The sequence below is a fragment of the Dermochelys coriacea genome, chromosome 7 (assembly GCF_009764565.3).
Source record: "Dermochelys coriacea isolate rDerCor1 chromosome 7, rDerCor1.pri.v4, whole genome shotgun sequence".
Classification (NCBI taxonomy): Eukaryota; Metazoa; Chordata; order Testudines; family Dermochelyidae; genus Dermochelys; species Dermochelys coriacea.
The window spans coordinates 35196540-35212915 of record NC_050074.1 but is presented as its reverse complement, the minus strand read 5'-3'; the positions used below and the strand labels follow the sequence as shown (position 1 = coordinate 35212915).

The 16376-nt window shown below is 41.2% G+C and overlaps 1 protein-coding gene across 2 annotated transcripts; it reads right to left on the bottom strand.

The window, feature by feature from the left end:
- Nucleotides 1-301: 301 nt before the first annotated feature.
- On the bottom strand, nucleotides 302-3767 carry LOC119858461. 2 transcript variants are annotated; one of them, XR_006282470.1, is made up of 2 exons: nucleotides 3396-3767; nucleotides 302-1577 (listed from the first exon to the last, which is right to left on the bottom strand). XR_006282470.1 is itself a non-coding variant. In XM_043517967.1 (2 exons), exons 1-2 carry the CDS (start codon nucleotides 3356-3358, stop codon nucleotides 948-950), a joined length of 654 nt encoding a protein of 217 aa, XP_043373902.1. In that variant the 5' UTR covers nucleotides 3359-3405; the 3' UTR covers nucleotides 302-947. The 2 variants fall into 2 exon arrangements, 1 of the variants encoding a protein (XP_043373902.1); XM_043517967.1 differs by having other exon boundaries at nucleotides 3335-3405.
- Nucleotides 3768-16376: the final 12609 nt, after the last annotated feature.

Genomic DNA, 16376 nt, shown 5'->3' with positions numbered 1-16376 from the left:
GCGTTGTGCAGGAGGTCGGACTAAACAATCATAATGGTCCCTTCTGACCTTAGTATCTATGAATCTATAAGTGTGTGGGTATAAAATTCATGAGCCAATGGAAACCCAAGCTGATAAGCTCAATAATGTTTTCCTCACAGAAAACCCACATAGACAGCAAGCAGGCATTACCTTGTCTATCAGGAATGCATGTATTCTGATTTATTAATTAATATAAGGAAAAAAGGGGGGAGTGGACACTGTACTCAGCAAATAAAATGTAAAAGCACACATGTTCAGAATAATATACTTGTGGCTCTTGTGTGCTCCAGCAGTGGAAAAGGACGATCAGAGAGAAATACACACTGCGGACTGCCATATATACAGTAGGCTAGTCTCTTTCTTTCTTTCTTTCTTTCTTTCTTGAGACATACATTTTAAATAATGTTGACACTTCCTTCATGGACCACATTCATTTGCATTAATAGGTAAATTTATGAGCAATTCATTGTACTTATCCAAATATGGCGAGTCAGAATAAGTTTCCTAGGGCTCAAACATAAGCATTAAACTTCTGATTTTTTTTCAGAGGTGCTGAACACCTGCAGTTCCCATTGTGTGATTGCTCAGCACTTACAAAAATCAGGCCACAGTGAGAAATGTTATACATACTACAGTTTGCTGCACAGAATCTGTTTCTTCTGCTTAATTTTTCTAAATTACTATTCTTGTAATTTATTCCACCTTCTTTTAGGTTGCTTTCCTACCACTACCTTCCAAACAATGTTATTCTGTGAAATAATAATGAAGCAATAAGGCACAGAAGAGGGTATGTGTCAATTCAACCTGTTTCCATTTACAACTATTTTATTTTTTGGTTTGTAGGAAATATAGGCAGCATATATAATTGGCAAATTCCAACAAGTAAACTGCAGGAGATTTGTTTTTTTAATATTTTACATTTTTGACTAATCTTTCAAGAGTGAAGAATCAACGCTAGTACCTGGTGTACTGCTACAGTCAGGGCAGGATGCTTTTGTGAAAAGATCTTGCTCCTTGCTACCTGATTTCTCAAATAAGCCTAATACTCTTTTGCAGAAGGACTGATCAGGACTTTCACCTGAAAAAGCAAAAGCAGGGCATTCTGGCCTGCATGCTTCATACAGGTCACTAGTACTCGCAAACATTTCATCGGATGTAGTAGAGATATACTCCTTGATGTTGATTCCTCTGATCAATTCTTCAAAATATCGTCTCACTGAAATTTTATACTTTGATGGATCCTGATACAATGACCTTCCTTCTATAAGTTTTTCCATCTTGCCCCTGAGTTTTTTATCCTCTTGAAGAAACTGTACTGAATTTGAATGTTGTTCCAAAAGAGTTTTCATTTGCTGATAAAGCTGCCTGGGGGCTTCAGTTTCACTCTCTAGTAAATGCAGTTTTTCTAATTTTGTTGAATAGTCCTTGTGTAATTTTGTCTTCAGTTCTGCAATTCTGCACCTTATCCCTTTCAGTAAACTGATCCCAACTGTGTCAATCATTACCTTGGTGTCTGTAGTGTTGGATAGGAGTTCACTGATCAGCTTTTCTGCTTCCTATTTAAAAAAAAATTATGCAAGGTTTCTTAGTAATATCCACAAGCAGTATTCAAAATAGTTAAAAGTGTGAGAAGTTATTTTAACTTTCAAAAATAATTTCGGATCTAGATATACATTTTAGGCCTTAAATTTTAAAGTGGTTTCAACTTTGCCTCCCATTTATGCTCAAAAGCAATTATAGTTGTAAATAATTGCAATTACATTTTATAGCACTTTGCTTTCAGAGTTTTGCTAAGGTCATGCAGGCCCTTAGGCCTTTTCAAGGGCAAATAGTTTCCTGATTGTATTGTGTACAACTCACAGTCTTTAAGGCCACAAGGGACCATCATGATCACCTTCTCTAACCTCCTGCACATTGCAGGCCACAATATCTCACCCATCCACTCCTACAGTAGGCCCATAACCTGGCTGAATTACTGAAGTCTCAAATCTTGATTTAAAGACTGCAAGTTTCAGAGCATCTAGTTCAAACCCACAAGTGTATTTGCCCCATGCTGCAGAGGAAGGCAAAAGAAAAAAATCCCAGAGTCTCTGCCAATCTGACCTGGGGGGAAAATTTTCTTGACCCTATATGGCAATTCATACACCCTGAACAAGTGGGCAAGACCTGCCAGTCAGACACCAGGGATAGAATTCTTTATAGTAACTCAGAGGCCTCCTCATCTAGAGTCCCACCTCTGGCCATCGGAGATATTTGCTAAAAGCAATCACCAATGGTTCATATGCCATTGTAGGTGACCTCATAAACTCCCCCCGCCCCCAAACTTATCAAGCTCAGTGTTGAAACAAGCTAGATTTTTTGCCCCTAGTACTCCTTTTGGAAGCAAGTTCCAGAACTTTACTCCTCTGAGGGTTAGAAATCTTGGTTGAATTTCAAGCCTAGATGAAGTGAGCTGTAGCTCACGAAAGCTTATGCTCAAATAAATTTGTTAGTCTCTAAGGTGCCACAAGTACTCCTTTTCTTTTCGCGAACACAGACTAACATGGCTGCTACTCTGAAGCCTAAACTTGTTGATACCCAGTTTATATCCATTTGTTCTCATGCCAGCACTGGCCATTAACTTATATAACTCATCTTCATCCATGGTGCTTATCTCTGTGGATGTATTTATAGAGAGTAATCATATCATATCTCCCCTCAGCCTTCAGTTTATTAGGCTAAACAAGTCAAGCTCCATACATTTCCTCTCTTAAGGCAGCTTCTCCATTCATCTGATCATCCTAGTAGCCCTTCTCTGCACATACTACAGTTTGAATCCATCTTTCTTAAACATGGGAGACCAGAATTGCACACAGTATTCCAAATGAAGGCTCACCAGTGCCTTGTACAATGGTAATAATGCTTCCCTAGCTCTACTGGAAATATCTTGCCTAATGCATCCTAGGATTGCACAAGACTTTTTCACTGCTGCATTGCACTGGTGGCTCATAGTCATCCTGTGGTCAATCAATACATCCAGTCTTTCTTTTCCTTTGTCACTTCCAATTGGTAAGTTCCCAGCTTCTAGCAAAAACTCTTGTTGTTAGTCCTTAAATGGATGACCTTGCACTTTGTACTATTTAATTTCATCCCATTTCTATTACTCCAGTTTTCAAGGTCATCCAAATCTTCTTGTGTGACTCTCTATATCCCAGCCAAGTGGAGGTCAGGCATCCACTGAAAATTGAGAGCCTGTGAAGGAATAGGGTTAGCAAGCTCACATGACCCCAAATAGCAAGGGACAAAGTAAAGTCATCAGGGAAGCCTCCCATACCATTAATTCTTGCAAAATTGTCATCAAACTTTGCCAAGCCACATACAATCTACATGCCTACCCTTCTGATGTTGACAATGAAAAATCTAAAGATATTTTAGGTACTCTTTCAGAGGGTCAGCTGTCCCTTCAAGAAAGTTGGGGATCAGCTGCAGCAGTGTCAGATTTAGCTTGTGAGTGAAGTCACATGACAAATGGTAAGGTGACTAAGGGCAATCTTTCTAGGAAAGTAAGAGCAGCCTGCAGTTGTAAGAGGGAGCCAACTATGAGGGACTCCAGGGAAAATAGCCTTTGGAGTTTGTGATTTATAAAAGACCAGGAGGGCTCGAGAGTATAGGAAGTGGCCCTGGGAAGAAGCCAGGTGGATTGAGGCTACTTGGGGGCAGACAGACTAATTGTTTAGAGCTCCCAGGGCCAGGAAACCCAAAAGCTTGCCTCCAGTCAAGCAAGCAAGTATAAATATAAAAGGCTGGCTTGATTTCAGTTGAATGTAGTGTTACCTTTGTTAAGCCAAAGGAGGGGCTGGCCAGGCAAACAAAGAGAGTTCCAGACTACTGGATCCTGGAGCCAGTGATTATATGCATCCTGCAAATAACTAGGCTCAGAAAATGAAAGCACACTCTACTGCATGCACCAGCGAGGACTGTATATCCTCTTGGACCTGCAAATAAATCCTTTGCTTCAAGGTGCAACAAGATTGCCACAGGGATCAGGTAGGATTCCCATCCCCCACCCCCAATGTACAGTATTATACATTTGCCTTATGGCTTTTTTGCCTTTCTCTGAAACATCAGACATTGGTCATTGCTGAAGTCAGGATATTGGGCTAGATAGTAGTGGTGTACAAACTGCAGGATTAACTATGGACCGCACAAACTGAACCCTGCAGGGTCCATTCAGAGAATTTCCAACCCTTCCCTCAAAGTGTGCCCTATCAACTCTCCAGAGCCACTCACTCCTTCCAGACCTGGGATCTATCCAATCTTGGATGATTTTGGGTGGGGGCCTAGCTCCTATTTGCTCCTCCCAAGGGCCTTCAGGTGTACTGGGTAGCCTCTCCCAAACCTGCCTCACCAGGTAAAGACCATGGCCTCTGCTTCCCCACTGAGGTTATTCTAGAGGGCAGGGTTGCATGTACCTGCTTTGCAAATAGCATCAGCCAAGGTGTGTGACTGTTCATGACTCTGAGTTCTATGATAATACTTAAAACTTCATCATCTAAGTGTTTGATAGGCATTGATTAATTAATCTTCCTCACACTCCTGTGAGGTAAGCTTTATTAACCCCATTTTACCTATGGGGGAACTAAAGGCAAAGCGGTTACGTGATTTGGCAACATCACAGAAGGAGTCAAGAGTCAGGAATACAACTTAGTCTCACGCTCACACCACTAAAACACATCATTTTATATAACTTAATCCTTTCCTAAGGGCTATCTGCCTACACTTGTATCAAGCATCATGTCATTCTGTTAATAAAACTGAAAGAAAGTGAGTCACTTGTACTATACCTTCCTAGATTGTATTGTGCCTTCAGATTTCTGAAGCAACAAGTCTATATCTTTAATAAAAGTAATTTTTCTTGCTGTGTAAGCTTCAGACATTTTTGCAACACTGTGATGCTCATGGTTTCCAAAGAGCTTGCAGATTGCACAAATTGGTTCATCATCAGTCAGACACATCTGAGAAAAGAACACAGTCATTTTCTAGTACAGCCATGTATGCTTACACGTTGTTAGCTACGTAGCACGCTGATCCAGAACATTAGGCTTGGTCTGCTAAGTAAATACTGGTGCAACTGTCGAAAACAAATGTTCAGAATGAAGCTGAGATGGTTGTCTTTAAAAGGGAGAAATTCATGCTACAGCAACCTTCAGTTCCATTGGCATTCTCCTGTGGAACCTTGTTAATCCAAACTCCTCCAAGCGACACATTAGATTTTCTACCCCCAAAAGAAATACTCTCTCCCTACTTCTTAAAAAGTTCTTAAGAACAGATCCTGTAAGGAGGTTAATTGTTACTCAAGCTATGTTGCACTTTACATTCAACAGGCATTTCGCAATTACTATATATATCACAGTAGTGCCCACCCATAATTAGGGATTGTAGTAAGTATTGCATAAGCACATATGAAATCACAATCACTGCCCTGAAGACCTTATTGTCTAAGAAGACAAGTAATGTATAAAGTTTGGAGAGGGGAGACACAGATTTTATACATATTAGATATAATTGTCAGGAAACAAAATTACAGAAGGAGGTGAAGTTGAATTGTTCTCATTTGTCCATCAAGTCTTCATAATTTGGTTGATTTCTTATACGCATCATGGCAAAAATAGGTCTTTCGGTTGGAAGAAAACAGTGATTTACAGATTTGTTCACAAAGGGTATTCTGTGCCTGGAGGAAGGCACAGAATTGTCTGTGTGAGAAGCAGTTGAACGAGTGGATATGAGTGGCTTCACTGGTGCAGTGTCTTGGTAAGGGATAAAAGCAGACAAGCAGGGAGAGGCAAATTTATAAAGGGCTTGGAGTGTGAGGATAAGAAACTTGAACAAGATGCTGTGAAATAGGAAGCCAGTGGAAAGTTTCAAAGTGGTGGTGTGGCTCTCAAATTAAATGGGCAATGTACATCTTCTGAAGAGTTTTTCCTTGTTTTTTGGGTTCATTCAGTTACTAATTCTCAAACAACAGTAATTTTTAGTGGGTCTCCCAGTTGTTGGAGTAAGTGAGGTTTTAGTGTCTCTTGAACTAAATAATTTAGTACTGTTTTGATGCACTTTTCTCTAATGCTGTTGCAGGAGTGACAGTTGTTGCTTGTTGTTGGGCCATTGAGAAGGTGTGAGAGGTCTAGTGGCCTGACCACAGGAATGAGAGTTAGGAAATCCTGAGATATTGACTTCAGTGCAAATACTCATGTGCTTCTAGCTAGGCACATGTTTATGTACATTCTGAGTTGTGGCCTCTGTGGGTAGCCCCACAGAAATCAGTATGACTGCTTGTGGAATAAAGCACTACTCAATGTGACTACAGGTAGCAAAACTCTGGCCCTAATTAGTGAATCACTTAATCTTTGTGCAGTGCTTTGAAAATGTAAAGCACTAATTAATAATGACCTCTTTTATATAATTTATGTTTTGTTTTTGCAGGGTGAATCTCATTTCATGAATTTCATTAGGAGGCTGGTAGTTCTTCCAACTGCAAACCACCAACTAGACTCCTCATCTAGATGGAAGTTATCCATTTGGGAAAGAAACAATTCAAATGGTAGGATTTGCCCTTTACTTATGTTTTAATAATCTAAAATTCAAATGATGTGGTTTATTCGTCACTGAACAAGGTATAAGGGACTAGCTTGTTTAGAATATGACCATTCTGCTACAAGATCCAACCAATAGAATTCATTTTGATTAAGTGAATACTGAACACTTACAGGACAGATTTGGTGTGCAAATAACTAAATAAAGAAAAATAAGAAATATGTAAATGTATACCAAATTCATATTTTCCCCATGTTCTTCACATATTTGGGACAGCTGGTTTTGCTCCTGGGCACGAATATTTTCAAGTTCATCCTTAAATTTTTCCAATATACTTTCAACCAGAGTATTTCTCGGTAATCCAATTATTCCTCTGCCCCTCAAATATATGACCTAAAAGTGAGGAAAAACTGTTACATACTATCTGAGAGATGCAGGAGACACATTGCTTCTTTGATAGTTTCATAGCTGTGTAATGTAGAAACAGTGCATCAGCATTCTTCAGTTGTGGTTTATATTAATTTGATCTTGTACTGAAATACAGTACTGCAGCTAAATGATCTAGACAGCAATTTTCTCCTAATGTATACCATATAAATCTAAGGCTCATGAACATCAGTGGTCCAAATTCTGCCTTTGAATAAGTGTGTGCAGAACCCACATTTGGAACCAAAAGGAACTGAATGTGTGTTCCCACATACAGAATTAGTCCCTTGTATTTAAGCAGAGACCCTCGCATGGCTTCTGTTAATAGTTAAACAAAAAACCCTCATTCAGAGCTAAATCCTGAAGGCTTGACTGAGGTTCCAGTCCAGGAGCTCTTACTCATTTAAATCAATGGGATCATTCATATGAATAAGAGCTGCAGGACAGACTCCTCCATTCTTACTTGGGCAAAACATCATTGAAGTCAATGGGAGTTTTGCTCCAGTAAGAACTATGTAAAAACCTAGGACCAGATTTTGTCACCATTTTTCACACAGAATAGCACCACTTAAGAAGTAAAGTATTGCTCCTTGTGAATAATGGTAGCAGATTCTGACTCTAAAAGAGGGGCTTCAATTAACTTGCTAAAGACTTGCTAAAGTCTATAAAACCACAGGAGTATTATGCTAGCTACAGTCTAAATTAATGCAAGAGAAGGAATTAATTTACATGTGTTATAAGCACAAGTCCTGTAGATTTTGAAAAAACAAAGTCAAGGAAACATGCTGTTTGATTAAAATCCATAGAAATGTTTAGTTTATGACTGACATTTTATAGCAAGTGTTCCGGCATATCCTTGTTCCATATCTTTCCTTTTAAACATGTTTGCCAACAATTTAAGTAACATTTTCTGAAAGATTTTAAGAATTGTCCTGCCAGCTTCTTGTGATTGGATTAGGATAGAACATTACATGCTTGGACGTATAGTCTCCATCTTATTAAATTAAATTAGGTATGGCCTAGGGCTTCTTGCAAGTTAGCAATATGCCCCTTCAGTTGGGAACAGTTTGGGCAGACCCTTGTCTTGCAAATAAAGAGAAGAGCTCTGACTACAGAGAAGATTAAATGAGCGTCTCTACTTACTTTCCTGCACATAGGGCAGCAGAACTGTCCATTGACATGACTGCAGTTCTGGCGGATGAGGATCTTTTCCAGGCATTGCTTGCAGAAGTTGTGAGCACAAGTTAGGACCAGCACTGGTGGAGTGAATAGCTCCAAGCACACTGGGCAGGAAAGCGCCTCTCCCAAAGTCTCCATGGTACTGCTGCACCTCATGAGTAAAGCCTTCTAAGAGACCAGCTGCAGCTACCCCTTTCTTCCAGTAGATGGTCACCATCCAGGTTCTAGAACAACTCGGAAACCTCTGTGACAGCAGCTCCATGGCGACAAGAATCAACAATCTGTGCAACCTTTGAAGGATCATGCTCCTCCAGGTTTCTGGAACAGTTGAGGGGGCAGACAACCAGTCCCAGATGTGTCCTTTGGGACAGTGTTGTTTAGTTGAGACTCTCAGATTTTTGATTACCCCAAGCACACATATTGTCACTAAAGCACCCCTCATGTTCTCATTTCTCTTGGTATGCTTGAGTCTCTCTTGATTTAAGTCTATAGATGGTGAAACAGGGTAGGGGTGGACAGCACACAACACTCCAAATTTAACAGATTTGCATCCAGATGCTTCTACTAAAACAAGTTTCTTTTGATTTTTAATTCAGATTTCTCTCCCCTTTTTTTCTTTCTTTGATCCATCTCTGTTAAATTTTCCTTTAGCTCACATTAGAAGCTGCTTGGTCAGTGTCTAACTTTCTTTTCATCTAGCTTCCTTTGTAATCATGAACTTATTTAAAATGCATTTTTTAGAAAATTGAGTAACTTATAATACTGAAAGCTAGCAACCTCTTTTTAAGGAACATTCAGATTACAATAGTCTCTGTTTTGTGGTCATATACTGGCAGATCTTGGACTTTAACTGAAGCCTTTATGGGCATAATCATGTAGGATATAAACTGGTTATTGGGAAGTTTAGACTTGAAATTAGAAGAAGGTTTCTAACCATCAGAGGAATGAAGTTTTGGAATAGCCTTCCAAGGGAAGCAGTGGGGGCAAAAGACCTATCTGGCTTTAAGATTAAACTCGATAAGTTTATGGAGGAGATGGTATGATGGTATAACATGATTTTGGTAATTAATTGATCTTTAAATATTCATGGTAAATAGGCCCAATGGCCTGTGATGGGATGTTAGATGGGTGGGATCTGAGTTACTACAGAAAATTCTTTTCTGGGTATCTGGCTAGTGAATCTTGCCTATATGCTCAGGGTTTAGCTGATTACCATATTTGCGGTCGGGAAGGAATTTTCCTCCAGGGCAGATTGGAAGATGCCCTGACGGTTTTTCGCCTTCCTGTGTAGCATGTGGCATGGGTCACTTGCTGGAGGATTCTCTGCTCCTTGAAGTCTTTAAACCACGATTTGAGGACTTCAATAGCTCAGACATAGCTGAGAGGTTTTTCGCAGGAGTGGGTGGGTGAGATTCTGTGGCCTGCGTAGTGTAGGAGGTTGGACTAGATGATCATAATGGTCCCTTTTGACCTATCTATGAATCTAAAACTCTTGCTACAGAAATCTTTCATATACAGTACTGTAGTCAGGAAATTAGAGTGAGGTGAAAAATGACCAAAGGAAATTAAGGTAGTTGTATCATCCTCTTATTACAGTTTTATGTATCTGAGTATGTGCTGAGACCGCATGCATGCAGCACTTTTGTTTCTAAACATAAAGTCAGTTAACCTGCCATAATATAAAATGTCTTAATCTTATCAATGTTTTCTAGAAAATAGAACAGAGATGTGAAAGTCAGGACTTGGGTTGAATTCTCAACTGGAACTGACTTCCTGTAGGTCCCTGGGTAAATCACTTTCAATCACTCCACCACAGTTAAATTGGGGATAATAGTAGTTCCTACTTCAGAAAGGTGTAGTGTGGCTTGTTTAATGTTTGGCACTCTGAGATCCTTGGATGAAGGGATCAGAAAGAGTTAACTACAAGTGTTGATTTAATGTCTGATGTTTAGTTCTTTTCACAGTTTTTGCTATATCAAAGATTTCAGATGTCTATATAGTATATAGTTGGGTAAGAAAGCTGTATAGGGCCAGATTTTTAATGGCATAGAGGTTCCTAAAGATGCAGATAGGCAGCTAGGCAGTTCTGAAAATCCCACTAGGTGCCTAACTGCATCTTTAGGTACCTAAACGCTAAAAATCTGACCTATAATGCCTTTCTTCAAGGGTGTCAAAGTGCTTCACCTACAAAGAACAGAGTATGTGGCTTAAAATATTATCCCCAGTCTATCTCTGAGGCAGAGATTTTAAGTAATTTATACACATCGTTATCAATCAGTGGCAGAACCACAAAAAGAACCTAATTCTCCTGACTCTCAATCTCCTCATGTAACTGTCTCCTTAGTAGTACATATTATTCCTTACATGATAAACCACCTCCACGGCTGAAAGCAGACAGACACAAGAGAAACCAGGAGTCAGTATGGTCTGAGAAGCAGAACTGAGTATCCTCAGTTTAAAAAAGGCTTCTGCCACTTGAGCTAAAGGAGAATTCCCTTCAGCTCTCTCTAATGTTTGGGCTTTTATTCTCTTTCTGAGCTAGTCCCTAGTGAGGGCAAAATAATCACAAACACTCTGGCAGGCCAGGCCAGGCAGGGATGTACACATACATAACAGCAAGTGCATTGCCCCTTATGGGAGTTAACATGGCAAATGTGCCACATCTTTTATTATGACATTTCCTAGACCAAGCCCAGCTATTGGGACACTGAGCTCAAGTCAGTGCTCAACCTGGCCTCACAGAGAGCTGCCTGGTGCTATGTTGTATTGCAGCTATTCTGGAAATTCCTGCTTTGTTGGGTCTTGAGATTTGGCTTTCAGGCCTCAGGGAGAAGTGCATTTTCTCATGTAGCCAACAACATAGAATTGTATAAGTTCAATATGAATTGACATAAGGGGATCTCAGTCTAGTTGTTAATGTGTGTTTCAAGTGTTTTTTCCCTGCCTTTCTGAAACGAGACATGGGAAATAAGAGGAATAAATAGAAGGTGGCAGGTTAGGAAATTGAGAATATTCACGGGGATGTTAAGTCCGATTGTAATATGGTTGGAATTTTCTAGTCACTTATTCCCAAACTTTATTAAATAAAAAATCCCATGTCTTGAATTAAAGCCCTTCTCTTTGGATTTAAGGCATGGCCCATGTAATGGGGCTGTGATGCAACTGGGATCCCAGGGGGAATTCTGGCTAACTCAGGTTTTGGGGGTTAAATTAGGGAGACAGGACTCCTGGGTTCCATTCTCACTTCAACTATTAATTTGCTGTGGTTCTTGGGCAAGCCTCTTATATTAACCGTGCCTCAGTTTATTCACGTTTAAAACACAGGTAATGCTAACCTACCTGACCTTGGTTTGGATGACTGAATTATTGTTTGGCAACTTGAGATACTTGGACACAAGTTGTTATGTCATGGCCTGATTCAAATCCTACTGCAGTCTGTGGAGAGACCCTATGGCAGGGGTGGGCAAACTACGGCCCGCGGGCCCATCTGGCCCACTAACTGTCTTAATCCGGCCCTCGAGCTCCCGCTGGGGAGCGGGCTCTAGGGCTTGCCCTGCTCTGGTGTTTCAACCAGGAAGCAGGATCTGGAGCTGCTCCGCGCGGCTCCTGGAAACAGCGGCATGTCCCCATCTCTGGCTCCTACGCATAGGGGCAGCCAGGGTGCTCTGCTCCATACACTGCCCGCGTTCCAAGCACCACCCCCGCAGCTCCCATTGGCTGGGAACTGCAGCCAATTGGAGCTGCAGAGGCGGCACCTGCGGACAGGGCAGCACGCAGCAGAGACGCCTGGCCGTGCCTCTGTGTAGGAGCTGGAGGGGGAACATGCCGCTGCTTCCTGGACCCACTTCAGGTAAGCGCCGCCCACTGCCTGATCCCTTGAGCCACCCCCCAACCCCCTGCCCAGGCCTGATCCCTCTCCCAGCTGCCGAACACCTCAATCCCAGTCCAGAGCACCCTCCCACACCCTGAACTCCTCATTTCTGGCCCCACCGCAGAGCTCAACCGCCCAGCCAGAGCCCTCACCCCTCCCCAAACCCCAATCCCAATTTTGTGAGTATTCATGGCCCACCATACAGATGTGGCCCTCATGCCAAAAAGTTTGCCCACCTCTGCCCTATGGACTATGTTGGACTTTCAATGAGACAGATAATAAATGCAAACCATGTTACTCATTTAAATAAGTAATGCAGTCAGTGTTTGTTAGTTAACAGGATATTTATGAATTTAATTCTCACTGCCCCTGAGTTTATCCATCTTTAAAATGGAGATAATACCTACTCCGGGTGGTGTGTTTTGTGGCTTACTTATTGTTTTGCACATATTGATCTTTGGAAGCTAGGTGCTATCTTAGTGCAGACACTAATACTATTATAAATAAATATATGCTTTAGATTAAAAGTTCAATATGTATAAGGATATTTATCAATATTTAAAAATATATCAACATGTTGATATTTATATTGGGCTTCGATAGACCTTGTGGGCTACTCTCTAGAGAGGGTAATATGGTCACAAACACTTGAGCAAGAGAGGCAGAAATGTGCACATAATTAACAGTCAGTGCATTGCACTTTTATGGAGCTATTACCTGATTGTCATTGTATTTATACCCCCCTCATTATGACATCACCTGATCCAAGCACAGCAATCTGTGCATTGAACTCAAGTCAGTACTCAGCTTGACATTGGGAAGAGCTGGTTGATGCTGTGCTGGATGGCAGCTATTCTGGAAATTCCTACTATACTGGATTCAAGATTTGGCATTCAAGCCTTGGCTAGAAGTGAGTGATTCTTTTCTCGCTTTTCCAGTGTAATAGAACTATGTTATTTTTGAATTGAGTTGTGGGACGACATGGGTTTCACTCCAGTTCTTTGTGGATACAAGCCTTGTTTTTGACTTGTCCTAAAAGAACTACCACATTGCCACCTTACTTTACTGGGTGCTTCTACTGGGAATTCCCTTAATTATAACTATTATATGAGATAGGGAAGCAGTTTTACTGCCATAGCCACCTGCAGAGATCACAGCATTATCTGATAAATTCCTCTCCTTTGTCATTAATGAGCTCGTGACCAACCAGGAAAATAGTCTTCTATTCCAATGTCAATTATAATCCTCTGTCTAGCTAGTGATACTAGGTATTTATATAGAACCAATCACCACAGTATATATATATATATTGGTTCTTCAAAGGATGGTGATAATGAGACAAGATGATGGTCATGATGAGAAACCTAAACTTTCAGCACTGGGCTCCTGGATGGTTAGGATTTAATGGGATTTAGTAGCTCATCCACTCCAACCCCTTGCATCATTTAGGATTCTTCACTGTATTAATCCCACTATAAATCTGTCAACCTTAGTGCTTCTTTAGGCAGTTTACTCCCATTGTTAGGTCATCTCTCTTTAACTGCATAGAAGATAGACGGAATGTGAATGTCTCTGTTTTCATCCATTTAAAGTATGAGGATCATGGACTATATGGAATAAATGGCAGCTTGTTATTAAGAAAAGAGTTTTGCACTGCAGACGTTGTACTGTGTATGTGATGTTGGGGGGAGAATGGTGAGTTTTCGGGAGACCACAGTTAACCTAAAGAACCTCAGTTGGTCACGTAGGCCACTTAAAACATTCAGAAAGAGCCCTGTAAGCAGTTCTGGTTAAATTGATAGTATATCATATCTCCTCCTTAACCCCTTGACTGTTTTATAATTGAATGCCTAGGTTCATCTGAGAAATCCCTTCTTTGTCAACTATTTTTTCTAGGTGCCTCAGAGACTCATTATGACCCTTTTTTACATGGAGTTTGCAGCTAACTGCTAGAGTCATCATATGCACCTTCATTGCTTTACTGACTGGTACAATATTATTTTCAGGCCCTCTCAGACCTCTTGTCTGTGATTTTACACAGTGAAACGGAATAATACTGCACATTTCCAGCATACACGGATGCACTCTGACTCCTTTCAGTGTCCCACTCTGGGCAGATTGGCTTTCAGTTTTCTGCTAATAAGATGCAGTGTTTATACGAAGACGGAAGGAGGATTAATGCTGATGTTTCTGATAGGTGGAGTTAATAGGGAAGGCGGTGTTCGTACACACAACAGCAAAGGGAAATTGTGCAGCTGCAACTAATATTTTGTTTCCATTTCACTTAGGATGGAGACTCCATCTTGGGCTAGTCCATGTATCTGCAGCAAATTTGCTGCTTCTTTTTGGCCCCTCATCTACTTCTTCTTTCCAAAGGAAGCATCTTCATCAGTTATAAAGGCAGGTCAGCCCTCATTCAGCAGGTAATTCTGGGATCAGCCCTCTTTTCTGAGGGTACAGTACTTGGAGCATGCAGCTATAGAACAGGGTTCCCACCTTTCTGAAAATGTAGATGCAGTCCGGTTAAAAAAAAACAAACACCTCTTCCACAGCCAGAGGTCTGCGTCCTCACTATTCCCTAGTAAAGTGCAGGTTTAAGAGACTGAGAATACTCAGGCCTGCTGCCTTGGACCCATTTTTCTAAGTTTTTGAGGCCCCTCTCTAGAGAGAAAAAAGGGAGTTATGAATATAATATGCAGCAATCACATCTCTAGTGTGAATACAGCATCCCACTCTGTATTTCACTGAAACCATAGGGCAGGCTGGGGTGAGGACCACTTCCAATATGATGAGAATGGATTGATATAGGCATTTCACTGTCCACTATGAGGAAAAGGGCCTGACAGCTCCTCCAAAGATCCCTATAATCACTTGTAAGGAGAACATTGCCTAAAATTTGTTGCCTATGGGTAACGTAATGCTCTATCCCTGATCAGATGGAATTTCTTTTCTCCTGTAATGACCAAGGCCAAGAACAATATGTGATGGAACAGAGCACTTGGTAAGGTGGTTGAAAGTCAAACAGGGATTAGGTCGCCATGGAGCTCACTGTTGTTCCTCTCTCTCACCCAGTTAGGTGGTGTGAGAATGTAGGAACATGCTGGAGCCCAGTTTCCCAAATCAGGTTTGAAATTCTGCTTATAAAACAATCCAGATTTTACTGGAAGATAGAAGGGAGGTGAATTAGTAATCTTACTGGGATATGGGGTCATGGGACATTATTAATATAGATTATGGCTAAGGTTAAGCTTTTGTCATGGTTATTTTTAGTAAAAGTCACAGACAGGATGTGGGCAATAAACAAAAATTCACAGAAGCCTGTGACCTGTCTGTGACTTTTACTAAAAATAATGCGGGGGCGGGGGGCGCTGATGGGGGGATGACTAAAGCCCAAGTGGGCAAGGGATGAGAGCCTGAGCCCCACTGTGTGGGGGAGTCCAACACCCGCTCCCACACATGGCAGCTGACAGCTGCTGGGCCCCCCACAGTGGCTTAGAACTGTGGGGCCCCCCGCTGGCTGACAACTCCAGCCCTGCTGCCCTGGCACTGAAGCAGAAAATGTCACGGAAGTCTCTGAAAGTCACGGAATCTGTGACCTCTTTGACATAATCTTATCCTTAATTATGGCTTAAGTGCAGGAAGGTACAGGAGAAGATGCTCAGCTGGTGCTAATATGTCTTTTCATTCACCTCACTTTAGGATGAGTGCTCCATCACGGTTCAGTTTAATGGGTGACCACCCACTGATTTCCCTATATTGTCTGATGCTTATTTCCTATTGTTGTATGAGGCTTTCCTAGGACAGAATGGATGATCTATCATTGAGTGAGTATTAGCATTCCTTCAGTTTTTGCCTGAGTACGTTTGGGAAAATGTATGTGTTTGTGTGTATAGATATAGGGCTCTGGATGCAGACATGGAATTCATTTGCCAATTTTAAAATGTAAATGCGAGACAACTAATTCTATGCAGTCACTGTGAGGAAGAACCAAATTCTGTCTCACTTAGGGCACTGTCTGACTAATAATAGGCCCCAGTAATTCCTCCTCGTGTTAACATTGTCTTGTAGCCCAAACAGTCTGTTCCATCCCATCTAGCTTCACCCTGTAATATTTATGGAATGTTTGTCATATTCTCCACTATCCCTGCCCTTGGATAGTGGCAGTTATGGGGAATGTCGTGTCCATTTTTTACTTATAGTTTTTGTATAGGGGATCTAAGACTCAGTCATGTGTATGGCAGATGGAGTTCACAGCTATTTCACAGAATTGAAACTTGGATCTGCCCTGTTATGTATCATCCTGAATCCC

Bases quoted from the DNA above. Each gene is read 5' to 3' on its own strand.
- LOC119858461 (XM_043517967.1), bottom strand. From the start codon at position 3,358: ATGACAATTTTGCAAGAATTAATG. The intron at 1,578-3,334 runs GTATGGGAGGCT...TTTTTTAAATAG, and splicing joins CAATTTTGCAAGAATTAATG to GAAGCAGAAAAGCTGATCAG.